Below are 26,734 nucleotides of genomic sequence, written 5' to 3' on the forward strand. Positions count from 1 at the left end.
AAAAAAAAAAAAAAAAAAAAAAAAAAAAAAGGATAAAAGAGACCAGAAGGAAAAGAAAAAGGAATAAGAAAAGAACAAGAGCAAAAAAGAAACAAAAAAAGAAATGACCTCAAAATATAAAACAAAACAAGACAAAACCCAATCAGACAAGATCAGCATAGTCAATAAGATAAAGAAGGGAGAATAAAAGTACCAAGATTCCTCTGGTGTACACAGTTCTGTGGTAGTGTCCAAGATAGATCCCAGAAGTGTTCTGTGTACTCCAGCCAAGTTTGCCATGAGATTTGTGCTGGGTATGAAGCTGATCTTCCCTCTGTATGTGGGGGCTGGGGCTGGGCTTCTATTGGTGGAGTTCCCCAGAGCCCTTTGATATAGAATGGCAGACCCACCTGCTTCTATTCTGTGTGTCTGTGTGCCGAAGCTCAAGGCTGGTTCACCTAACTTACTAACTGCTGGCTGCTTATTGCTGCTTCAGACTTTTCCACACTGCTGGCCTAGTCTGGACCTGCATTTGTACCCATGCCAGGGCGGGTCTTGCTGGTCACACCTATGTACCTCTGTCAAGACCTGGCCTAGTCTTGCTTGTTGCTTTGCTCCCTGCAGACGTGTGTGAACCCATGCTTGGCCTGGACTCACTGAGTTGCTCTGCCAGGTGCAGACCTGTGTGCACCTGCACTCCGGCTGCCTTCCTTGGTCTCACTGATTGTTCCACGAACCTCATGTATGTGTGCAGCTGCATCTGGGCTGCCTGGCCTGGTCTCACTGATTCCATAATACATTTTGATTAAACCATTCTCATTCTTTGGAATTGCCTGGCATGCCTTACTTTTCAGATTTTGGAAACCTGTGAAGGATCTGTCTTTGGTCACTCACATTCCCAATCCTAACTCTTTTCCCTGTGGAAGACACTGGACTTTTCAATAGGGCTGAAGAATGCTGTCTTGAAGGATTATCAGCATAGCTCTTTTGATCTCAAAGCCCCAGAATGGGAAATACAAGCACTGTCAAATTGCTTTATAAAAAATAACTATCATGCTGTTCTTTTTCTTGCCATAACATTTGTGTATATAAAGAGGGAATACAGATAAGTTCTGATCCTTGGCTACCCCAGCATCAGGCTTCCTTTGCCATTTTCAAATATTGTGAGTAAAAGTAAGCCAAGGCATAAGTAACTCTGAATATTTTTCAATTTATATACTACCTTACTCTGGAAACTATATACTTCTTCAGGATGAAGATATTTAGCAAGTGATTTTTGTCACTCACTCACCAAAATCACAGATCTACTTTGTTTTATAATGTGCCCTTTCTGTCCCGATCATATCTCCTATTTCAATTCTCCTAGGCTCCAAAGTCAAATTCAAATTTTCTTCTGTCCCAAAGAAGCCTCCTCTGACTGTACTTTCCAGGTCAAGCTGGTATAGCTACACTTCTCCAAAGATAATCTTTATACACTATACATTTGACAATAAAATCAACATGCTGTTCTAAGCCATTTCTTTTGTCCAACTATTTAGACTATGTAGACCACTCTGACTTTTTGGTCTTGTCCCAGTCAGGGATTGTCACAGAGATTTCTATAGTCTTCTGTATGACAAAGGAACAAAGCCCTCTTATGACCTGGTTGCTTGTGGTCTTATTGGGACTGGCATGGCCACATGCTACTTATTAATGCTACTCTTAGTGCCTTCATGGAGGCATGGTAAGTATGTACCCCAAGCAGATGCTATTTGGATCATCATAGCTTCCCTGCCTAATGAGATTATTATTTCTAATAAGATTTCAGCTTTCCTTCTTTTTCCATTTATGCAAGTTGGAGAATATTAAGGGGGGAGTAGTGTTTCACCAAGAGGATCCTGACAATCTGTAGACACATACCTAGGCCCTAGTCCCAGCAAGGATCAGGCCCTCAGTGCTGATAATGCATACATTAAAAAGCTTTAAGCTATTTCAATTTGGCCTTAACAGCTATTCCTAGGATCTAAAAAGACATCACAGGACATTATGTAAAAATGATGGATGCTGTAATATGGAGAATACAAATGTTTTAGATTTCAGCCTGCTTTTCTTTTTTATCTTCCCTGTACTTTAGAGAGCTCTGGAACACTACAACTTTTCCTTTAGGAGAAAGCACATGGAGCCAAGGCCGCATTTATATTGGTCATTACTATATTACAGTATATGCAATACATTCTTAATACTTAAAACAAAATAATAACAATAATAACACTAAACACTTAAATAGCATATATTAGTGAGGTCCTATCCTAAGTGTTTTGCATTTATTAATTTAAATAATTCTCATGAAACACTACAAAGTTGGCACTGTTATATTTCCATTTAATGAAGAATTACAGACATACAGCAATTAAGAAACTTACCTAGGAACCATCACAAGAATGACACTAAGCCCCAGTGAACTATGGGAGCCTCAGTGAGCTGCCTCCTAACACCCTTCCATCACAGGAGTGATACAGAGCCCCAGGGAACTTCAGTAGCCTTAGTGAGTCACACTCCATCCCCCCACCAATAGCAACACAGCCCCAGTGAAATTCGGGAGTATTGGTGAGACACATACTGCCCCTCTCACCATTACAGGAGCAACTCTGAGTCCTGGGTAACTTTGGGAACCTCGATGAGCCACACTCTGCCTCCTAACCATGGCAGGAGCAAAGCTGAGCCTTGGTGAAATTCAGGAGCTTTGAAAATGTAAAAATGAAGGTGCAAAACTTAATTTCAGTCCTCTACCTTCTACATTTCGGAAATGACAGCAAATGAAGTAAGGAAACAAATTCATAAGGCTATAGAAGAAATGAGATCTGAAATAGTCCCTGAAGTTAAAAAAAATGACAATAATAATGGGCCGGGGATATAGCTCAGCAGCACAAGCACCTGCCTGGCAAGTACAAGTTTGTGAGTTCAATTCCCAGGCCCCCCCCACAAAATAATAATGAAAGAACTGCTCAGCACATCTAAAGAAGACATAGATAAATAAAGAAGCATAGAAAAATGATTGAAAACTCAAATGAACAATGGAGGAAAGATTTAGAATACAGGAAACAAATGAAAAGAGATATCCAGAAAATTAAAAATTCCACTGAAATCTGGCAAAACTGCTTGAATAAAACTGAAGATAGATGTTCAGACCTTGAAGATAGTATTGCAGGTAGCAGTTTGAAAAGAAAGGTCTCTTAAAAATAACAAGGAACCAGGAAATAACAAATCAAAAGCTGAAAGATGATGCAAACAAAAACAACATAAGACTGATAAATGTTAATGAAACAGCACGGGTCAACACAAATGACATAAAAAGATTACCTATAGAAGTAAAAGACGAAAATTTCCCAAGCATGGAAAAAGATCTGAAATATATCAAGTGAGGCATATAGAACTCCAATTAGACATAACCAAAATAAATTTATACCCAGAAATGTAAAAATTAAGAATCCAGAAATTCAGGGAAAGAGCAGAATATTAAAAACTGTTAGAGAAAAGAAACAGATCATGTATAAAGGAAAGCCCATCAGAATCAGAGCATATTTCTCAACCCCAACTATCAAGTCAAGAATAACTTGGAGTGAAGTATTTCATGCCGTGAAATAAAGCAACTTCCAATGCTGATGGATGTACCCTGCAAAACTAATCTTCAAAATTAATTGAGAAAAAAGATATCTTCATGACCAAAACAACAGAAGAAATTCATGACCACCAAACTAACCCTAAAGGCTACTGAAATATATTCTAGAAAGAGATAAAACTGACAATTTCAAGGACAACAACAGAAAGGAACTATAAGAAAAGCAAGCAATTAAACAGAGGGGAAAAGTAGTGAACCAACAGCTAGAATATAACATGACAAAACAAGCCAATGCATACCATTTTCAACCATTAATGTAAATGGCGTCAATTCACCAATCAAAATAAGCAGACTGGCAGAATGTATCAAGAAACAAAATCCAACAATATGCTGTATACAAGAAACACATTTATCTCAAAAGGAAATTCACAGATTGGAAGTCAAAGAATGGAAAACAATACTCCATGTCACAGGAACCCAGAAAAAAGAAGGGGTAGTGATTCTCTTCACAATGAATACTAACTTCAAACCAGGAAAGATCATAAGAGGTAAAGAAGGTCATTACATATAGTCTAACTATATGTTAGGGGAAAACTGCAAGAGGAAGAGACAACAATCATAAATATATATGTACCAAATACAGGAGCACCCAAGTATATGAGGTAAATTTTAACAGGCATGAAAAATCAGATAGGCAGTAACACAGTCATAACAGGGAACTTTAACACTCCATTGTCATGAACAAATAGATCAATGAGACAAAAAATCAGCAAAGAAATAACAGAACTAAACCAAACTTGTGAACAAATGGACATAGTAGACCTTTACAGAGTGTTCCACCCAAAAACATTAGAATACACATTCTTCTCAGCTGCACATGGGACATTCTCTAAAATAGACCATATATTAGCACACAGAGCATGCTTAAGTAAATGAAAAGGAATTGTAATTATCCCATGCATACTATCAGACCATACTGCAATGAAACTGGAAATTACTGACAAAAGAAACTGCAAATACTTCAAACAGGTGGGAATTAAGTAATACCCTCCTGAACAACCAATGGGTCACAGATGAATTTAAAGAAGCAGTTAGACTATATTAAAATCAAATGAAAATTCAGATGCAATTTCCCAGAACCTTTGGGATACAATGAAAACAGTCCTCAGAGGGAAATTTATAGCTGTGAATTCATGCACCAGGAAAACAGAATGAGCACAAATAAACAATAATACACTGAACCTCAAGCTTCTAGAAAAAGAAGAACAAGTGAAGCCTAAAGCCCAAACAAGCAAGAAAATTATAAGATTAGGGCAGAAATGAACACAACTGAGATGTAGAAAACAATACAGAGAATCAATGAATTGAAGAGTTGGTTCTTTGAAAGAATAAATGATGTTGATAAACTCCTAGCCAACCTTATCAAAAAAAGGAGAGATAAAACTCAAATTCATATAAGAAGGAATGTAAAGAATGCAATCACTAAAGATCAAGTAGCAATTAAGAAGAGCATCAATACCCACTTCAAAATGTTTACTCTGATAAGATGAAAAACAGGAAATTGACAGATTCCTAGATACATATTAATTACCAAAATTGAATCAAAAAGATATAAAATATTGAATAACACAATATCAGTGAATGAAATTGAAAATGTAATAAAAAATACAACAAAAAGCCCAGATCCTGATGGATTCACAGCTGAATTCTATAAGAAATTTGGAGAAGATTTAATGCCAATTCTTCTCAAACTCTTTAATGAAAATGAAAGGGAAGCAATTCTCCATAACTCATTCATGGAGGCAAATATTACCCTGATAACAAAACCAGAGAAAAACCCAACTAAAAAAGAGAAGTATAGGCCAATCTCCCTAATTAACACAGAAGCAAAAATTCTCAATAAAACACTAACAAATAGAATGCAGCAAATCATCAAGAAGGTTACGCATCATGACCAAGAGGGATTCATCCCAGGAATGCAGGGATGGTTCAATATATGCAAATGTATAAATGTTATACACCATATCAATAGAACCAAAGACAAAAATCACATGATCATCAGAATAGATGCAGCAAGAGCATCTGATAAAGTCCAACACTCATTCATGATAAAAACTCTACAGAAAATCAGCATAGATGGTTTTTAATTCACTCTAATAAAAGCCATCGATGACAAACCAACAGCCAACATAATAGTAAGTGGACAAAAACTGAGAGCTTTCTTTCACTTTAAAATCAAGAACAAAACAAGCATGCCCACTGTCACCACTCTTATTCAATATAGTCCTGGAAGCATTAGCCAAAGCAATTAGACAAGAGAGAGAAATAAAAGGAATAAGGATAGGAAAGGAAGAAGTTAAATTCTCACTATTTGCAGATGATGATACTCTACATAGAAGACCCCCAAATCACCAAAAGGCTTATAGATTTAATAACAAAATTCAGTAGCATAGGTGGATACAAAGTCAACCCTCTACAACCATACCTTTCACAATGGCACCCAAAAAAAACAGTTACTTAGGAATTAATCAAAGAAAGGAAGTAAAAGTTCTATACAGTGAAAATTACAGTAGTCTGAAAAAGAGATTGAAGAGGATTTCTGAAAATGGAAAGATATTATTTGCTCATGGATATGATAATGGCCATTCTCCCAAAATTGTTATACAGATTCAATGCAATTCCAAGTAAAATACCATTAGTATAGTTTATAGATCTAGGCAAAACATTCCTAAAATTCATCAGGACAAGAAGAAAGTTAAAATAATAGAAGTAAACCTGGGCAACAAAGGAAGGCAGGTAGGATCACAATCCTTGACTTTAAATTACACTATGAAACTACTGTGACAAAATCTGCATGGTACTGGCAAGAAATAACCCAGACCTGCAGATCAATGGAACAAATTAGAGGATTCAGCCCTGATGACAAACAATCTCAGCCACCTTTCTTTGACAAAGGGGCCAAACATATTCACTGGAAGAAAGATAACCTCTTCAATAAATGGTGTTGGATACTGGCATTTCCCATGTTGACGACTAAAATTAAACCCATATCAATAAAAAAAAAAACACCCAAATCTATCATCATGTACTAAAATAAAGTCAAAATGGATCAAAGATCTAAATATTAAAACAGAAACTCTCAATCTGCTGGACGCAAAAGTAGGAAGAAATATTGAAGACAGAGGGCCAGGCGGACTTCATGAAGAAAAACCAAACTGCATAGGAAATACTTAAAAGAATCAACAACCTGGAGCTCATCTTATTGAAAAGTTTTTGCACATCAAAAGAAATCACCAACAGAGTAAAAAGAAAACCCACAAATTGGGAAAAAATTTTAGCCAACTGTGCCTCGGACAAAGAACTTCTATCTAGAACATATGAAGAACTTTTAAAAAATATCAGGACCCAAACTTCAAAGACCAAATCAAAAAATCGGCATCTGGCTGGGTGTGGTGGCACATGCCTTCAGTCCCAGCACTCACAAGGCTGAAGCAGGAGGATCATTGCAAGTTCCAGACCAGCCTGAGCTACAATGTGACCTGAAGGCAAGCCTGAACTGCATAGTGAGATCCTGTTTCAAAAAGACAAAAAAGAATGGGCATCTGAGATGAATACATACTTCTCAGACGAAGAAATACAAGTGGCAAATAAATATATGAAAAAATGTTCAACATCGTTGGTCATTGGAATAATGCAAATTAAAACAACGCGGAGATTCCATTTCACCCCAGCAAGAATGGCTATCATTAAGAAATCAACCAATAACAAATGTTGGAAGGGCTGTGGGGAAAAAGGAACACTTCTCCACTGTTAGTGGGAGTGTAGCCTGGTGAAACCACTGTGAAAATCTGTATGGAGATTTCTCAAAAAACTAGGATTAAAGGTCTCACTTAACCCAGCTATTCCCTTTGCTGTTATTTTTCCAGAAGAACTGAAACCAACACAGCAGAGAGATACATGTGCACCCATGGTGTTAGCAGTATAATCTGTCATAGCTAAAAACAAGCCAAATGAACATCAACTGAGGAATGCATTAAAAAATTGTGGTACTTTTATACAATGGAGTATTACTCAGCTATTAAAAAATAATTTTGATGCTTTTATAGGTAAATGAATGCAACTAGAGATGATACTCATATGTGAAATAAATCAGACTCATGTAAACATTGTCTTGTCTCCCTAGTGCAAGACCCTGAAAAAGAGTAAATAAAATCCAAAAAGTACAACAGATATTGTTAAAGGAAAAGAAACTGCTCAAAAGGAAGGAACAACTGGGACAAGTGAAAGGAGAAAAGAAAGAAAGTAAAATGGAAAAATATATATGTACATACAAGGATAGCTGGGATAATTGTACTCCTGATTTCTATTGGTTTATTGAAAGGAACTGTTAATGCTTAATTTTTTCTTTTTAATTTTTTGACCAATTTTGCATGCTTATATCTGGCTATATGATCAACTAACTTAAAGACAACTATATGCAACAAAACAACCACAGTAAAATTCCTATCACCTTGTTCAGTGAAATTCTGTGTTGTTTCTTATGTTATTTTATTAGTTTTTATTCTCTTAAAAAAAATTAAAAAATAAATTACCGAAAAAAGAGAAACTGATCCAGGAATAAGAGATACTATGCAGGACAGTTGAACTTTGGTGAGTCTGTGGTATAAGACTCCAACATCTGTGCCTTTGTTTAACCAAAGTACTATTCCGCCTTCTAATACAAATTTACTGAAATAATGATCAGTATCACTGCATATAGTTAACACATTCAAAATACTTACTATGTGCCAAGCATTACACCTGCATTGTCTCATTTAATGCTCAGAATCTTCTTTCCTCGTAGATACTGTTATGATTCTATTTTGCAAACGAGTAGATACTTATAGGCATAGTGAGTTTGGCCAGTGTTAGATGGCCCTTGGGAGAAGTAGGGCTGAAGGGCCCTAGTCTGGTCCTATTTACCCATGCTCTTAAGATTATATTTCACCACTGTGTTCTAGCTCAGGTGGTTCTTTTTCATAGCTTTCTGAGATGAGTAGTATTATCCGCTTGATTTGACAGTGAGAAAAACAAAGACAAAGTTAAACAAGTGGCCTACATTTATATAAATTAGTAAGAGTTACAATCTAGTACCTAGGTATTCTGATTTCAAATTTCTACCTTTTTTCTGTGCCATTACCATTTGTTATTGCTACTGTTGTATTTGGGAGTTGTTCCAAATAGTTTATCTTCCAACTCTGACCCTTTGGTGCAAAGAGAAACGGTATAAATGCGAAAATTTCCCTGAATATGCACTGTACAACATTGTTACATGCTATTTAATTATTGTTTCTCAGAATATGGTGAAATCAGCAGAAATATAGGGCAGTTGTGACACAGGGGAGAAGGGAGCATGTCCAGACTGGCAAAACTGAGGGCAGAAGAGGCAGAAAAATGTCTGTTTGGGGCAAATATTGTGTTGTGGGAACTCAATGGGTGCTAGGGAAAAAGAGGATATACTCCTATTCACAGTGCATTGTCTAAGGGAAAAAAGAAAAGGGAGGAAGTACTCCCAAACCATCAAAACAATTTCAAAATATTCATATCAGGAAGAATATAGTAAAATGTGCAAAACAAAATAACAAGGCACTGAGACAGCCAGCACAAAGGATAAGGAGAACAAAAAGGTTGTCTTGATTTTTCAAAAGAAAAGTAACAGGAGAATGCACAGCAGAAGTTAAAGAAGGGGGTCACATAATTATACACCACTGATGTTTTCCCATATACTAAAATTGACATTTTAAAAGCGCCTTCACACATACACACACACACACACGCACACAACCTCACACAGAAACAAGCTACAAACTTTACAAGCTGTTCAAACTGTTATGACAGGCTTATTCAATTTCAACTTCTGATGTATAAAATGGACCGTTTTTTGTATACCTGACTGGGAAGTAAGAGAAATTTATCAATTGGACCACATGAACTGGAAAAGAGATTGGATAGAGTATTTCAATGTCTCATATATTGTCCCTGGCAAGGAATCTTGTAGCCCATATTTGGGTACAATTAGTGATGAGAACTTCAGTACCTTACAAGACTATTTTTTAATGGAGACAGGGGAAGATTAAGACTAATGAACAACTATTAAATGCCAGATACTCTAACAGGTATTTTATTTTCATTGATTTCTATGGGGACATTGGCCAGAATTATGTGTGAGATGGATGTGCAGAGATAAGGGCTTTTGGAGCCACAAGCCCTGAACATCAAAGAATGCATGGTTAGAGATTAAAAACCAGCCTACCAGGGGTACAAATCCAAGTAGGATCCAAACACATTGCCTTAAGGAATGAATGCTCTATGGGGAGGCCCTCGTCCTCCACATACTGTGATTTATTACTTAGATTGATCCTAAAATTGGTCATGTAACAGACTACTCTGAACTTCCCCTGTCCTTTCCCTGAAGCCTACGTGATTTCCTGCACACACATTCTTCTTTTTTATCTTTATCCTTGCTTCCTGGTTCTTTCAATAAAAAGCCACAGAAGCTTCAGTTCAGGGCTGTCTTTATGAAACTCGTACTGAAGAGTCTCAGTTAAGGGCAGTCCCTCTGGGCCTTCCTGAAGTTTCAATTGGACATGGACTCCGAGTAATCTCTCATCCTTTGTGCAATGCCATAGTAATAAACTGCAGCAGATTTCACTTATTTTTTGCAACCCATCTGTAAGGTATCCTCGCCATTTTATGAATGATATAATGAAAGCATAGGAAATTAAAAGTCACTTGCTTCAAATAACACAGTACGTACTGGAATAGCGATTTGCACCCAGAATTATCTAAGTGTAAAGTTAATGCTTCATCTACTACTTCACATTTCTTTTCTCTGCAATGAAATCCTGGGAGAGTCTGAAATGCCAGAATGAAATCCAAATATTCTCTATTCCCTTCAGTCTTTCCATCAACTAGTCTAATTACTAGCAAAAATAAGAAATGATGCTTTGTGGGACATAATTTGCTTTTAGGAAATCAATGCTAACTCAACATGGTCACTGCATCTCTTTCTAAATGTTCACAAATTGTTTAATAATTGGTTATAGAATTCTCATAAGTTCAATGGCAGTAATGACATAGAAGTTTCCAGTGTGCAATCTAGAAAGTAACTTTGACTGGATTCGTTTCCTGGCTTGATCATTTATCGGTCAATATTCCTTGGGAAAACTAAATGACTCCTCTGTATTTGACTTTACGTATCTTGAAAATGGAAAAAACCATAGTGCCTAATGACAGATTTGTTGTGAGGATTAAATTAAGTTAATGAATGTAAAGTTCTTAGAATAGATTCACAGAGGCACTTAATAAATGCTGGTTCATTATTTTATTGTCAGTCTATATTTTCCAGAAATATATTAGTTTATGCTTTGAAAATGGGTACATTTTCCCATCTATAGTGCTCTCATAGATTTCAGGGGACCCATAATTCTCCCAAGTTTACCATAGCAATTCCACTGAGGACATGTAAGAGTTAAATGCTCAGACATGATTATTTGAAAATTACACCATACTTAATTTTTGTTAGATAACAAACCTCATAAAGGCAGATCTGGCTGGTACAGAGTAGGGACTTAAAACATAATTCAGAGTACTAATGTGCTTTATTATAACCTCAGATCTTTTGTGCTTCTATTGTCTTTTAGTCAGATTTATCCTCTCTTTGCCTTGACAGCAAAAGAATTTGTGTTCTAACACTAAACCATCTGCTCAGGTAGGGGACTGTCAGATTATCACTTATTATTTTTCTGTTATTTGAATAGATCTTCAAAATTGTCTTGAACACTTTGAAAACTAATTTTGATTCATTCTAAGACTCATGAAGCTCTTTTTGTCAGTCTTGTTAAATATAATATGTAAAGCACTGTTTATGTAACCACTTGCTAGGGGCCTTTATTTCCCCCTTTTGAAACATTAGCTCATTCAGAAAGCTTAAGGTAGTCACATTCAATAGTTTAGCTTCTTTTACCCTCTTTCTTCCTTGTAAAAAATTACCGAGTTTTTGGGAGTCCACATAATTTGTGATCCTGATGTGAGTGGAGTGAAGTGAAGCCTTAAGGACTCACCTCACTGTAGTACCAGCCCTTCCTTTCCTTTGTCAAAGGAATCTTTATCTTCAGGAAGCTTCATCTATTTCTCTCAGCTCTATTTTAAGAAGATAGTTTTCTATAGTAATGGCAAGAGGTCCTTAAATAACTTGACAAACAAAATATTTTGTCTCTGTGCATAACTTTTTTTCACTATATGATCATTTTTCAAATTTAACCCATTTGACAAGTAGAAAGGACTGTTACAGATATCAAATGAAAATCTGCAACTGTGGCCTCAACACCAACATCAGACAGTTTTAATGCCCTTTGTAAAAATAAGCTGTCGCTGCTCATTCTCTAGGAAACCAGTTAACAACGACCCACATAGGTGGAGTTAGCAACCTATATACACTAGACTCTAGACTGGCTTTGCTCTGGGGGATAAGGCTTAAAGTTCTCACTCGATGAAAGTTCTCATGTGAATGCAGCTATGACTGTCATAATGTTTCTCTTGTTTTTGTCATTCTTGTTGCCTATTTATCCCATGCCAACAGTTTGGCTTTTTGGACTCTACTAATTCTCCATTGACTTCTAGTTTTTTCCTAATCCCTGGTTCCTACTAGCTGGTTTAGAGTTGACTGATCATTCTATTTTCATTGTTCCTTGGCTGCTAAACTGACCCTATCATTCATTTTGTTTCAGTCTCTTTATTCTTAGCCCCCGCCTCACTGCTTTGCATCTAGGTCGTGGCCCTGTGTTTTAGAGCTACTGCTTTACAGAACTCAGTTTTACATTTTACTTAGAATAACTACAGGCTTTCCTGATGCCCAGATTAACATAGGCTTAAAAATTGAAGTTTTTAATTCTTTACTAACTCTGTGACTAATTACTGTATTAACATATTTTAAAGGGAAAGATGGGTACATGCTTGTTGGTAGCATGGCTGATATGCTGATTATTTCCTAAATTAACCTTCAAAAGTTCTAACTTTTGATTGTATGGAAGATCTGGGAAGAGCTGGAGGAATTGAAAAAGTATATTGTTATTTTGCTGAGATTTATACAAGTTTTTTCTCCTCCAGAGTCAGCTCCTGGGCCGGGATGTAGCTCAGCGGCACAAACTCCTGCCTGGTAAGCGCAAGGTCCTGAGTTCGACTCCCCGTACCAAAAAAAAAAAAAAAAAAATGACAGAGTCAGCTCCAGACTGAGGTAGTTATTGTCCTCATTAACCAGTTAGATATTGGTTCCAGAAATGGCACTCAGAGCTTATTGCCAAATGCTGGGGCAGTATCAATCTAAGCTTAATTTGTTCCCTCAACCTACTGTCAAAGTCAAATGGATAATCATTTTTGTACAGTATACACAATACACACACACACACACACACACACACACACATACACACACACACACACCAGGGAGTTCAAAGCAACTGTGTGCTCCATGTTCCAATCCAGAAAAAAATAACTGTTTAACATGGTGTATCTTGACTTAGCATTCTTCTTCAGATGCATTCACTAATGGATGAGGGAGAGGAAAAAGGAACTGAATTATAGAGTCAGGATAAGGGGATGACAGCAAATTGAGAAAGTCACTTGAAGTATTCTTTGGTTTCTCCATCTTTTACTTTCGCTGGCTCCAAATTCTTCACAGAGAGTCCCTAGAGACAAAATTGGTCTAAATTTCCTCTCCTGAGAAAGGGATAGAGGGAAACAGTATTCCATCAGGATCCCTCAAGGGATTCATGCTAAGTGTTTATGCTACTCCTCCTCACCAAGGAGAAAACTCCAAGAAGCCAACATTTATAGACAACCCAACGGTCAGTGACAAGTACAAGACCTCTCTTCAAATGCATTATAGAGAAGGGAGAATGGGGAAGAACACAGCTGGGAGTTGCAGGGGACTGGTGTACCTTGTGTAGGAAATGAGTAGTGGCGTGGAGAAAATCCTGCATCACAAAGATACCTACCTGTTCCGTAAGCCCTTGTCAGTTCCTAGGGCAGGGAGAGGCCATGTAACCAGAGATATTAGAAAGGGAATGAGAGACATGCAGGAAGCTACTGTCTACCAAATGGTATAGAAATATTATAGTATTTTTAATAGCTGGTGGAAACAAGCTGGCTGTCAGTTCTGGGTGAAGGGAGTGGGAAGGAGTAGCATGAAAATCATGAGGGCAAAGGTAAAACAAGATACTAAGACAACATGTGCCACCTTCACAGTTTCATCATTTGTTGCCTATAATATTCATGCTACATCAGTGCTCCTGATGTGGAACTGCTGCCAATCTTCTGTCTGTTTTATCCTCAGCAAGTGTATCTACTTCACTGGGAGCCTAGGGATGATGAGGCTGGTGCCCCATGAGGCGCCCATTTCCCTCAGGGAAGAAGAGGGCAGGGTTACCTTCTTGCAGAGAACCATCTGGTGGTCAAACAGGAAGAAGACCCGTTGCTGGTTGCGGCCGTAGGGCTGGTAGATCCAGGCCATCTCCCCAGTGTAGATCAGCTCTGAGCTCCTGTCTAGGATATCCTCACCCTGCAAAGGACACATGATAGTGAGAGGCAGCCAGGCAAGAGGGACGGTCTAAGGCCAAGCATACACTAGGGTGGCAGGGGGCCAGCAAAGGCCTGGTGGAGAAGGAGGGAGGCAGTAACTCCCAAGAATCCTTAAAAGGCTTTACAATTTTGAGGCCAAATAAGCCCACAGCCCAGGATTGTCCAAGACTCTGGACTGTCATAGCTTCATGCAGTAAAAGTCTCTGCTTTCCAGATGAGTAGAAGGGAACTGGGGAGGGCAAGAAAACAGATGATAAAGACTGAAAGAGGATCCAGGAATTTTCTTGTAATTTTTTTTCTTTTCCACCCATAGTTCATTAAAATTTATTGACTAAATAAGACACTTCCCTACCACATGCTTCCTTGGTCTTTTATTCAGAGAGCCTTTAACCACTTCTTTTCTTTGCTACATAATCTGATTTTTTAAAAGTGCAGCATCAAGATACTTGACTCCCAGATAATTAAATTCTATATTGTTTAAAAGCTCTCCTTCCTTGCTTATGTAAACTCTATGAGATCACAGGTATGCTGGGAGTATCTGTCAGATGCCAATTCAGCCTTCGTCCTTGTCTTAAAGGAGAGTACATATAAGTGGAAGAGATGAACACAGATTTGCTCAGAAATCATGGACTACAAGGCAACCACACTAAAGCCGGAGTGAGTGTCCTAGGGCCTATGTGAAGAGGGAAAATGACAGCGGCCCAGGATGCTGAATTAATGTTACTTTAACACCTGTATAGGTCAGACATTGTGCTAGATACTTTCACTCTACCTCATCTGGTCTTCACAATAGCCTTGGGAGGCAGGTATTCTTGCTCCCATTTTATAGTTCCAAGCACAGAGAGGTCAAGTGATAAGCCAGGATCACCCACACAGTTAGCTACAGATCTAAAACCCAGCTCTAGTCTCTGCAGCTCCAAAGTGTATTCTCAACTCCTTATCTTGCATTATGTCATCTCTAGTCCAAAAAGTCACTCTAAGGCTAGTCACTTCTTTTTTCTAGGTCTCAGTTTTCCCTGTTGTTAAATGAGGGATATGAGAATGATCTTTTTGAGTTTCAGCTCTGATATTCTGACACTAATATGTCAGCCTTACAAACAAAGATTCAATACAAAGTTAGAGACAGAGAGTGCTGCATCTCCCCAGAAATAATCAGAGGCAAACAGCCTAAGTAGGGTAGTATGTCAAATAAAAGGGCATCTGGAAATGGTGCTCTTGAGTATACTATTTTTCTAGTCTAACGACTGAAAAGGAAAGGGGGAGCTCAATAGAATGATATTGCAATAACAGAATTTGAAAGAAGCTCAGAAATAATGTTTCAATTCCAGGCTCCAGGTTTAATCTAAAGATTAGACAAAATCTAGGTAAGTAATTCTCCAGAAGGGGCTGACAAACTAGCACAGAAGCCCTGGAGGTCTGAGGCAGGGACAGGACTGCCCTTAGGGCCAGAGAGCTGTGCAGGGCTTTACCACTGGAGGGATGGAAAGCTAAGAGTGGAACCAGTCCACCACACCACACCCTGATGCAGGTGAGGAAGATGTAGCATTTAGGATTAAAAGGAAGGAATAAAAGGTGGTCAATGCTATAAAAAGATGGCAAGGGGATATAGCTCAGTGGCACAGTGCCTGCCTGGCAAGAGCAAGGTCCTGAGTTCAATTCTCAGTATTAAAAAAAAAAAAAAAAAAGATGACTTTTAAAGGTACCACTTGCTAAACTTAGGATGATCAGACTAGGAGGATTACTGAGTATTGTCTGGTTCTAGTGTACCACGCAAGTACTCACCATATGTAACACTAAGCAAAAATGTTCTGAAAAAAATACACCACTATGCTCACAAAACTGACTGACTTTGAACAACTTAATTATCATCATTGTGTCTCAGTTTCCTTATCCTTAATAGTGACAATAACATTACTAATCTTATTTAGGTGCCATTAAAATTATTTAAATTAGCACATATAAAGTGCTTAGAAAAGTACACATCACACTGAAAGCTTTCTTTACGTGATATTTATTATCTGGACTTTTACTATGTGCCCCAGGTACTATATACATCCTGTTTCCTACTAAAACAAAAAACTAATAAGAGATGCCCAATTATTACCCTCAAAATGTAGATCAGAGAAATTGCAAGTAATTTTTCCCAAGGGCAGAACCCAAGTTAAACTCCCTTCAAAATCCATGCTGACCAAACGCCATTAGAATGATGGCACCTCCCCCAAGGAGCAGCCAGCAGTGATGAAAGGTTTCTGAGGTGAGCATCTGAACTGGAGTCTGGGTTCAGTGCTGCTACCAACTCACTTTGTGCCCTTGGAAAGCAGCTAAAACCTTCTCAACCTGTTTCCTTATTTAGAGTGGGTCTCTTGTTTGTATAGATAGCCACTAGAGGGCGCCAAAGCAGTTTGTGCATGGGAGAGGACACTCATTTTTCAGAGCTCTCACTCTAGGTTGCTCTGGCTTACTCGTGCTACACATCTCCTTCTCTTGCCCCCAAAGTGAAATCCCTTTCTACTACCCCTCATGGGCCTTCTTTACTGTTCCTCCAGGATTTTCCTCGCATGATTCCCTTTGCTAGGAATATCTCTGTCCCTACTAGTTGACCAAGACAATATCTCAATCTCATATCCCCAACTTCTAGCACAGGGCCTGGTAAAAAAGAGACTTAAAATATAAGTCTCCTGGTGTTACATATTTGCTCAAAACTACACATATGTATTCCCATCAACACTGAAAGTTAAAGAAATATGGACATAGGGCTGGGGATTTAGCTCAGCGGCACAGCTCTTGCCTGGCAAGCACGAGGTCGTGAGTTCGATTCCTGGTACCAGAAAAAAAAAAAAGAAATATGGACATAATTTGAGCTTCTATTACTTCCCTAACCCTCATCTGCCCTGACTCTACCTCTTGGGCCACACTGGTCTCCTTCAGCACACACTCCCATACTTTGGGGCTTTTGTGTTTTTTCTTTGGACTGAAATGCTCAGCCTTACTAGGGTCACAGGATTTGTTCCTTCATTTCTGTCAGATCTTTTCTTAAAAGTCATGTGCTCAGGAAGTACATCAGTATAGTCTGTTACTCTATTTTACTCCATAGCCTCTTTCACTACCAGAACATATATAGTAATTTCTTATCTCTGTTCCTTACTGAAATGTACATTCAATAACGGTAGGAACTTTTTCACGTTCACTGGCATACTTCCAGAATCCATTACGAAGCCTGACATAGTAGGTGCTTGTAATGTTTTAAGTTTAAAATGTCCTACAAAACTTCTATGTGCATAGAAGGTGATTGGATCATGGGGCGTGCTATAGTTATCAGTAGATTTAGATATTGATGTGTGCATTAACTAAACATGTTGTGAGGAGGCGGGGCCTGGATGGAGGTGTGTCACTGAGGGTGTGACCTGGAAGGGTATACAGCATTCTTGCTCCAGATTTTCCCTTCTCTCTGCTTCCTGGACGTCACAGGTTGAGTTACTTTGCCTGTGCCACACCCCTCTGCTATCTTGTTCCTGCCTTGGAGCCAGCCAAGCATAGACAGAATCAGTGCATCAAAATAAATCTCTCAAGTTTTAAACGGTGAGTATTGAGTATTTTGTCCCAGAGGTGAGAAAGTGACTAAGACAGTGCTCAACAAATGTCGAATTAATACATGAATCAATAGATACTGAATGAATAGTGGTCACCAAAAACTACATAAAGCTTTAATTTTTACTTTGAAACCACTGCCCGGCACTTTCTTACCAGCTCAATCATCTTCTTTCTTTGAGGTCACAGTCTCGGGAAAGAGGCTTTTCCACATTCTGATTAATTCTAATTCACCACATTCTGTCCTACTTTACCCCATTCTAATTACAGGCTGATTGGTGTGGAGCTGTGGCTCGAGCAGGTCCAGAGAAAGAAGGACAAGTGAAATGTCATCTTTTCATCCAGTTTATCTCCCATGTTGCACAAAAATAACAAGCCCATCCAGCCTAGCACTTGATCTCCTGGTCTCAGAAGTATGCTTTATTTCTGTATAGCTTGTATTGTTCTTGTGTTATTTTCTAAATCTATGTGTGTTTGTTAATATGTTTTTGTTATCTTTAAAATAAAAAAGGAGTATGTTTTATTAAGTCACTTTAACTCTAAAATAGATGTTTTGCTGCCTCGATCATGTGGGCTTTTAGTGTTTCCCTCAAGTTCTTTTGACTCAATCACCCAAAAGAAAACTGGAAAAGGCCCTTGGGTATTAAATAACCAGACTAGGAAGGAAGAAATTATAACCACACACAGTGAAGATCTTCAACATAAACTATAAACTTGGGCTCTTGCTCAAAGTCTCCAGGGGAAAATGGTTAAAGAGAGGTTGTCAGTGATGTTCCCCCTCCTTTCCTCTCCTCTCCTCTCCTCTCCTCTCCTCTCCTCTCCTCTCCTCTCCTTTCCAGTTGATTTGATGAATGTGAAAGGTATCAAGGTGACAGCTCAACAAATCTCAGCATGAGAGAAATTAGAAATGGAAAAATTTCCCAAACTGTAGTCTCTGGGAATAGGTTCTTCTCCCTGGTCCTTACCTAATCTGTAGTGTTTTATTAGTGGGATGGGTGATGCTTTAATTCACCTTTTCAATTTTTAGGAGTCCTGAGGTATGGGGCAAAGGGAGGGCTATTTCAAAAATTCTGGTCCCCATCAAATGGCAGTAGGCAGGGAGGGTATCTGAAGCTCAGCAAAGAGAACCAGAAAGTTCATGAAGAAAGATGAAGGAAAAGAGACAGGCCTTGATATAACACAAGGTTTCCTACTCTCCAGCCAAATGCTCTGATTTGTTGAGTAGGCATCAGTTGCTCAATTGTCACTATTCCTCCAATTTCTACTTCATGGCAGATTAAGTTCTAAAGGTTTCTTCTGACCCCAGTTTTTCATTTGACAAATGAAACTGAAATTACTATGTAGACGCCCTTGGAGCCATCTCTTCTGTTCAAACATCTGGGAGGCAAGGCGGTGGCAGAGACAGCAAAGCATTACTTTTATTTGATTTGTAAAGTTTGTCCACAGCAACCCTCACCATTCTATTCTCTCTCCCTCCCTCTTTCTTCCCATCTTGCCTCCCTCTTTCCCTCCCTCCCTTCCCTGCTTCCCTCCTTTTTCTCCCTCTCTCTGTTTAACTTCTCAGACAAGTGGGATGCACACAGAACCTATCCTAGGAAACCAGTGAGGTTATTTTACATACTCCATGAGTCAACAAGCCATAGAATTTCTATGATCTATGGATTTCTGGTAGAGATTCCTCAGCATGCATCCACCTGAATGGGATTTGGAGCATTCTCTCTCCAAGATATTCTCACTCTCTTGTTTAAATATAAACTTTACTGCACAAACAAGTCACTAAAGTATAAAAAAAACCATGCACTGGGCAACAAGAAGCAGAAGGTTGAAGGACTGGTGCAGTAGTGAAAGGAATGCTATATGTGGAATCAAGGGACTGGATTCAAGTTCCAGCTTATTCGCTATAGCTTTGGTCAGGAATAGGCCTCTATATGCTTCTAACCTTCTACTATCACTACAAGGTATGAGGGTTAAGATTAACTGTCTATTTGACTGGTTTTGGAGCTGCCTAGAGAATTAGTAAGCCACATTTCTGGGTGTATCTGAATGTGTCATAGAGGCATCACTTTAGGTACTATATATGATCCCTCATCTCTTCTTCTCCTGCACCATTCTCCTGCTCTGGTTCCCAGCCATCATGAACTAGGGATCTTTGTTCTGCCATGCCCTTCACCCATGATGTTTCGGACTTGGAGTTAGCTAATCATGGACTGAATCTCCTGAACCTAAAGCCATTAACCTTTTTTTCCTTTAAATTGCTAGTGTTGGGTATTATGTTTCAGCAATGGGAAAGCTGACTATTACACAAGGTACATGAGGGTGAGTGAGAATATATGTATTACTGTGTGTATGTGTACACAACCATGGTCAGAGTTACAGGAGGTGTCCTCTAAGAGTGTTCGTTATGCTGACATTCTACAAGTCTTTACAAGCAGATATGACAAACATGACAGATACCTTAAAAACCCTGACTTTTGAAATGTACCCATGAGGTCTTATAAGAGAAAAGTCTTTCTAGATGGCAACCCCTCTGGATCTATCATGGTACATAATGATGTCAGAGTCTGAAAAAGAGGATTTTTTCCTACTGATTTGTCATAGACTTAACGTTTGTGCCCTTCACAAATTCATATGTTGAATTGTCATCATCCAGGTGATAGTATTTGGAAGTGAGGCCTTTAGGAAGCCTCCAGAACTGTGAAAAATGAAGCCACCTAATCTATGGTGCTGTTATAGTAGCTTGGATGAAGAAAGACACCAATTTAGATGAAGAAGTGCTTCAATTAGCAGGAAAGTGTAAGGGGTGTGCAGGTTTGGATGAGATTATGATATCATTCAATCACACTAACAAAACAAATGTTAGAATTGCTCTTTTTGCCTCCCCCAAGAAACATATAGGAAATATCTTTTGAGATGCTGAGTCTTTAAATCACAATTCAGTGCTATGAGTTTGATTTTCATGAAGCTATCTGGGTTGGCCAGGGGATTTCCAACTATTCTTGTAACCCTCGGCCTTCCCTTCCAGGGACTAGAGGCTTGGAGGCCCAGAATATGTGGAAGAATTAGAGGGCCTTCTAGACCTTGGTAAGGAGGAAGATGTTCCAGGAATTCAAGGACAACTACTGAGTGGCTTCTGGCTATCTTCTCTTACAGAGAAATCTGCCAAAGAACAAAAAAGGCCAGCTAAACAACCATAATTTGAGAGTGCCTCAGAGTCAGTGGGCTTGCTAAAAGTCATTTAGTCTAGCCTTCTCACTCTGATCAGGCAAGAAGACAAAGCAAAGAAGACAAAACAGGAAGAATCCATGATCATCTAGTAAGTCTGTTTTGGTGACAACTGCTGTATTTTAGAAGATTCTATTAAAAACATAATGTGTTCTATGGATTTGGCTGGGATGATCGGCATGACCTATACTGTTCAGGTTTGGATAGATCTAGTAGATGTGTCAGAATGAGGTGATTTCACCAATGGGAAAATGATATTAGCTAGCCTGCACAGTTAAATAAAAGAGAACCAACGCCAGAGTATGTTTTGAAGTATATATTATACACTACTTCAGCACTTCCAAGAGCTTTGAAAGGTCACTGAATCAATCAAATTGTTTCCCAACAACACCAAAAGAAACAAATCTTTCCTTTCCTAATGAGTTATTGCCACAAAGATTTCTCTGATATTCCTTGAAAGCTATTAAGTACCTAATATCTATCATTATCAGGAAGCTTTGCCTTGAGTCTAATCTAAATCCTTAGTATGTTTTTACTCTTTTATCTTTAAAACTAAAAAAAAAAGCAAAATTAATCCTTCAAGTGTAATTCCTCTTTGACCATGCTTGGCTAACATAAAAAGCTTTCACCAAGCCGCTTGGACTTCCCAACATGATTGTTCATAATGTCCTACCTCCCAGTCTAGAACAGAGGCCTGCCACTGGGCAATCTTGTCAATATTCTCCAAACGTCGCTTGCGTTCGTTGATCTGTTGAGTCACATTTCTCATGACAGCCAAAGCAGCTGCCACATATCTGTAGTCGCTGTGAAGACATAAGAGTGGAAAGTGGATGAATCAATGTGCCAACGAACTACCAGGCTAGGTGCTAATCCTAACATCCACTCTCGTCTTCCTACTTATTTCAGATGGGAACCCAAGCCACCCCTAGTAGAAAACTACATTTCCTGTCTTTTATTTCAGCAAGGATACATATGTGACTAAATTCTGTCTTGAAACTGCCATACCAACCATAGACCTTCTATGTGCAGACTTTTTGTGTGTGCAGACTTTTTCCCATCACTCTTTTCTTTTATACACCACTATGTTTTGACCTATCTGATAAAACTGACCAAGAAGGGAACAAAACAAATAAATAACCCAGACAGTTTGATCATCTTTTATCCCATCTATTTCTAGGAAGAGCCTTCTCAAAGTCATTGTGGAATAAGAACACCACATTTATTCCTGAACAATATTGAGATGGGATGAAGCCTTGTCATTATGAACACAGAATCTGAAGCAAGAATCCTTGAGTCCAAACCCAGTTTTGTCAGCGATTAGTGTGGTATGGCCTTTGACAGGTTTTACTCATCCCCGCCTTGATTCAATTTTCTTAATACACAATGAAGTACTTCTCTGCCATAAAGAAGGGTAAATCTGAGCCACTTTTAGGAAAAGGATGCACCTTAAGACCATAATGTTAAGTGAAATAAGGCATGTAAGCTTAATTATTACCTGGTTTCTCTTATATGAGAAGCCTAAAATATAAATAAATTACAGAGCAAACTACAAGACAGACAATTAGAAATAGGGAGATAGATTTTTTTTGTAAAATGGAGGGGGACCAAGAGATGGAGAAAGGAGGGTTGGAGGGGAGAGGAAGAAGATGAAAAAAGAATTATGATGTGTTAGTACATGTACCAACTCCTCCAGTGAATGCAATCATTATGTATTGTAAAAATAAAAAATAAAAATATAAGTTCAAAATGTTTTTTCAAGCCAGGTGTGGTGGCACATGCCTCTAATTCCAGCATGCAGGAGGCTGAGGCAGGAGGACCATTGCGAGCTCGAGGCCATCCTGGGCTACAAAGTGAGCTCAAGGCCAGCCTGAACTGCATAGCGAGACCCTGTCTTAAAAAGACAAAAAAAAATGTTTTTTCATTTATAAAGTGGAGAGAATTATGGCAGTCTTTGTTGAGGGGTTTAATAAGTTGAATATAATAATTCATATAAATTGTTTTGCTCTTGTACAATCATAAGGGTTATAAGTAGTATTATGATTATTATTATTATTACAAATATCTCTGTAGTAGAGACATCACATCACATGGGATACCTTCGAACACCTAGCCCGAGAAGTACAACTGTCACCCAGCTTCTTGGGATACTGCATAATGCGTGTGTTGAGGGTTACATCCTGCCCAGTTTTGTCTGTTTGTCTGATCTTATTTCCATCCAAATACCTATGGTAAAAGGCAGGTTGAAAGTGATATACCTGCCATTCAGTGGAGCTACAATACACTGGTAAGGCAAGAGGACATGTTATAGTTAAGTGTTGATATGTTTCCTTACAGAAGCTGAAAATGCCTTGAGACCATTAATCTGTTCACCCTCCATGCAGCAATTAGAAAAATGAAGGAAGGAAAAGATGTATAACTACTGCCTTTTTCTTTCTGACTATATTGGATATTAGGGTGGTGCGCCAAACATGCAGTAGAGGGGAACTTTATGGGCACAAGGAAGGGAGTTCTAACTGCCACAGCAGATGTTATGCAGCATCTTTTCTCATTTGGCTTCCATGATTCCAATCTTTGACCTGCATACCTGCTAGTACTATGAATTTTATCATCTCCAGCATCAGGCCACACTTCCTAACCAGTTTACTATTAGAAAAGTCTTTTCTTCTTTTGAGATAAGGTCTGTCTATGTATCCCAGGCTGGTCTCAAACTCATGGTGATCCTCAGGAATTGTAGGTATACACCACCATGCCAGACAGTAAAATCTTTATTATGAACCTTAATAAATGTTAGCTATGATCGGTTTTTCTTCTGGATCTTACTAGGTTATACTAGGTTATACTGAGCTTATAAAATTCTGTTGGACAGTATTTGCTTGAGAGTACTCATTACTGAAGCCAAGTATCAGGTGATTCTAAGTCAATGCTCTGCCTGACCACAATTACTAGCCGGCCCTACTGCCATTGTACTGTCTATATTTGTAGTTTTATCTGGCTGCCTCTCCTACAATTGTTAGTGGAGGAGTGCTTATGACTCTAAATCTACTAGCTTTAAAGCTAGTGGATATAAAAAGAAGAGAATAGTTGTTGTGCAGTTTGAATCCTGGTCAGAGCCATTGGGTCCCGGACCTTGCCTCTGATTGAGGAAAGTATTGGAACGAAGATTTTCAGGCTTCAGACATGTCAGTTAAGAGTCCTCTTTCCTATCAGTTTAAGGAAGATGGTGTAGAGGAATTGTCACTCTTCTATAAGCAAGAGGAATATCATTTTCCATTGATCACATTCCACCTAATCCTCTTCCTCTGAGGTCATTCTGGCTGCCTTCATTTCATACCTATCTATCTGAACAGGTATCTAAGATTCCAAGCTGGCAGTACCCTTTATTTGCTGTCAAATCCAAGAAACTATTAACATGCATGGCAGGAGTTGTCACCTTAACATAGCTTCCTGTGATCTGCAAAAATCATTTGGCCATGTCCTGGACGTAGTACTGGGCCCAGCAGATCACTGCAAAGGACGGAGATGGATATAGCCTGCCACTAGTTATGCTTCTCAGTACTCTGGAGCCCAGAGGATGAGAGGAGAGAAAATCAAGGACTCAACAGGTCTTTGAGGCAGGACTTCCAGTCACAAATTAAAAGACCACAGAAATGGCAAAGCCTAGGCAAATATCTTGCCTGCTCCTGCCAAACCCAACCAAGCCTTGGGGTTGTTTTGATGTAAAGAGACGTTTAAAAATGGTCTTTCTGGGAATTTTAAGAACAATTATGCAGTACATAATATACTTAGTGAATATTATCAATCAACTATGACTGTTAGAGCCTCTTGCTGGTTTCCATGGAATAGATACTGAGGAAGTAGGTCCTTGAGAAGCTGTGATATAAAAAAACATATTTCAGAACCACTCTATTTATATTTTAAAACTACTGGCCTAAAGACAGTCCACTGAGATTCCTGTATGAGAGTCACTATTTATAGTCACTAAGCACCACTCAGTACAATTATGGAGGCCATTTAGACTCATGACACAATAAGGTGCTGGAACTCAAAAGAGGGGCTAATATAATCACTCACAAACTTCCTTGAGCAGAAAAATTATTTAAAAATTATTTTAAAAGCTAGATTATCAGATTATTGCTTATGCTTTATGATCCTGCTTCAATATAGATTTACTTGCTGTCACTTTTCTTTTGTGAAAGAAGCAACATCAACTTCAAAATGAATCAAGGGACTGGCCTAGAAGCTTGACATATACCAAACCATCTGGCTTCTAACCACAAACGTAGGCATCTAGATTTATAAATCAGCTGCAAGCAAACCTGGCAATAGTGCCAAAAAAACCAGGAAGCGGGCCTAATAAGAGTGAGGAAGAAAATTAAAGAAATTGAGCAAGAGCCTCCTTTCTACTTGAGTGCTTAATCAAAGGACGAGAACTAAACGCTGAGCCAATAAATCTAAGGTCTGGGATTTAACACCAGTTAAAGCAGCATAGACAGAGGCTAAGGCTCTAAGTCATTATGTGAAAGAGTGGAGATGGTTTGCCATCAGCCATCCATGCTATTCCGGATTACTCTCAGCGGGTACCTTACTGGGAGGAGGTGAGGGGTATCTTTTCCATTCAGAGAGAGATAACCTCCTTGGTCCTTGTTGGATTGATTTTATTGAAAATACTTAAAAACTTTGAAAAACCTTCAGAAGAAGTCTTAAGTTTCTTTTTATTTTTAACCCAGGGATATTCTGGATCTATGGATAATGTACAATTAGGGTAGGGCAGAGAGAGTAGAAAGGTTAAAGGAGACCAGGGAGGTAGCCTTGCAGTAGGAATCTAGGTTCAGTATAAGTTGGGTAAGCTGTTACCAAAACGTTTTTATCTTACAAGTTGAGCAGAATATAGAGTTAAACACTTTTTGTATCAGGGTTGATTTATGAGACCAAGTTTAAGACTATAGTACAAGCTATATATAAGGTCTACCACAAATATATACATACTTAAGCAGTTTGCCAGACTAATAAGTGTCTGGAAGCTAATGGACACCACTTTGAGGATCCTCTGTAATTGAAAAGGCAAAGGTAATTTGTATTAATCTCATGATGTCTCAATACATTTAGTATTAAAATATCTATACAAACTTTTCTTTTGTCAGACTCTGGATATAAGCTCCACTCTTTGAAGGTAAGGAGTAAGTTGTACAATAATGATGATGCATAGAGATTTTGTGCATATATTGATTTATAACTTTATATGCAACTCTTAAAAGCATTCCCTCACTTTATATATGGCAGTCTTGTGAAGTAAACAATAACACATCATTTTATTTTGCAGATAAGCTAATAGAAGATCAAAAATGGCAAAAAGAAATATATTCTCAATAAGGACCAACATGTAAAAGAAACTCACTCTTGCCTCCCTTAATCCCTTACCTGTGGTCCTGGGCTGTATACTTGAGGAGCTCAGCCAGCTGAAGGGGATATTTGCAGATCTTCTGCACTGGAGTCAGAAGGAAGCCATCAATGGCAATGTCAATCATCTGCTGCAAGAGGCGACAGGCCTCAAAGAAGTGCTGGTAGCGGCTGTCCTTCATCAGCTTGGAAAGCTCCATGCAGGCGTCCAGGTGGTTGTTACAATATTCAGAGTATATCCAGAATCCATCTTGCTGTGGAAAGAGAAAAAAATAAAACAGAAAGGCTTCTAAAGGGCCGCAAAGAAATATTGAATAATAGAAAGATAGAACC

The 26,734-nt window shown here is 38.5% G+C and overlaps 1 protein-coding gene across 8 annotated transcripts in view; it reads right to left on the reverse strand.

Moving 5' to 3' along the window:
* Nucleotides 1-26,734, reverse strand: part of Arhgef9 (Cdc42 guanine nucleotide exchange factor (GEF) 9) — a 193,543-nt gene that overhangs the window by 23,892 nt on the left and 142,917 nt on the right. For all 8 annotated transcript variants that reach the window (XM_013502875.1, XM_013502878.1, XM_005401553.2 and 5 more), the window contains 3 exons: nt 26,423-26,655; nt 21,678-21,807; nt 14,043-14,174 (listed from right to left, as the gene is read on the reverse strand). In XM_013502875.1, coding sequence (XP_013358329.1) covers nt 14,043-14,174; nt 21,678-21,807; nt 26,423-26,655 — 495 coding nt within the window. The remainder of the gene's footprint in view (nt 1-14,042; nt 14,175-21,677; nt 21,808-26,422; nt 26,656-26,734) is intronic.

This window comes from Chinchilla lanigera, unplaced genomic scaffold, assembly GCF_000276665.1.
Source record: "Chinchilla lanigera isolate Chin_1 unplaced genomic scaffold, ChiLan1.0 scaffold00074, whole genome shotgun sequence".
NCBI classification, from domain to species: Eukaryota; Metazoa; Chordata; class Mammalia; order Rodentia; family Chinchillidae; genus Chinchilla; species Chinchilla lanigera.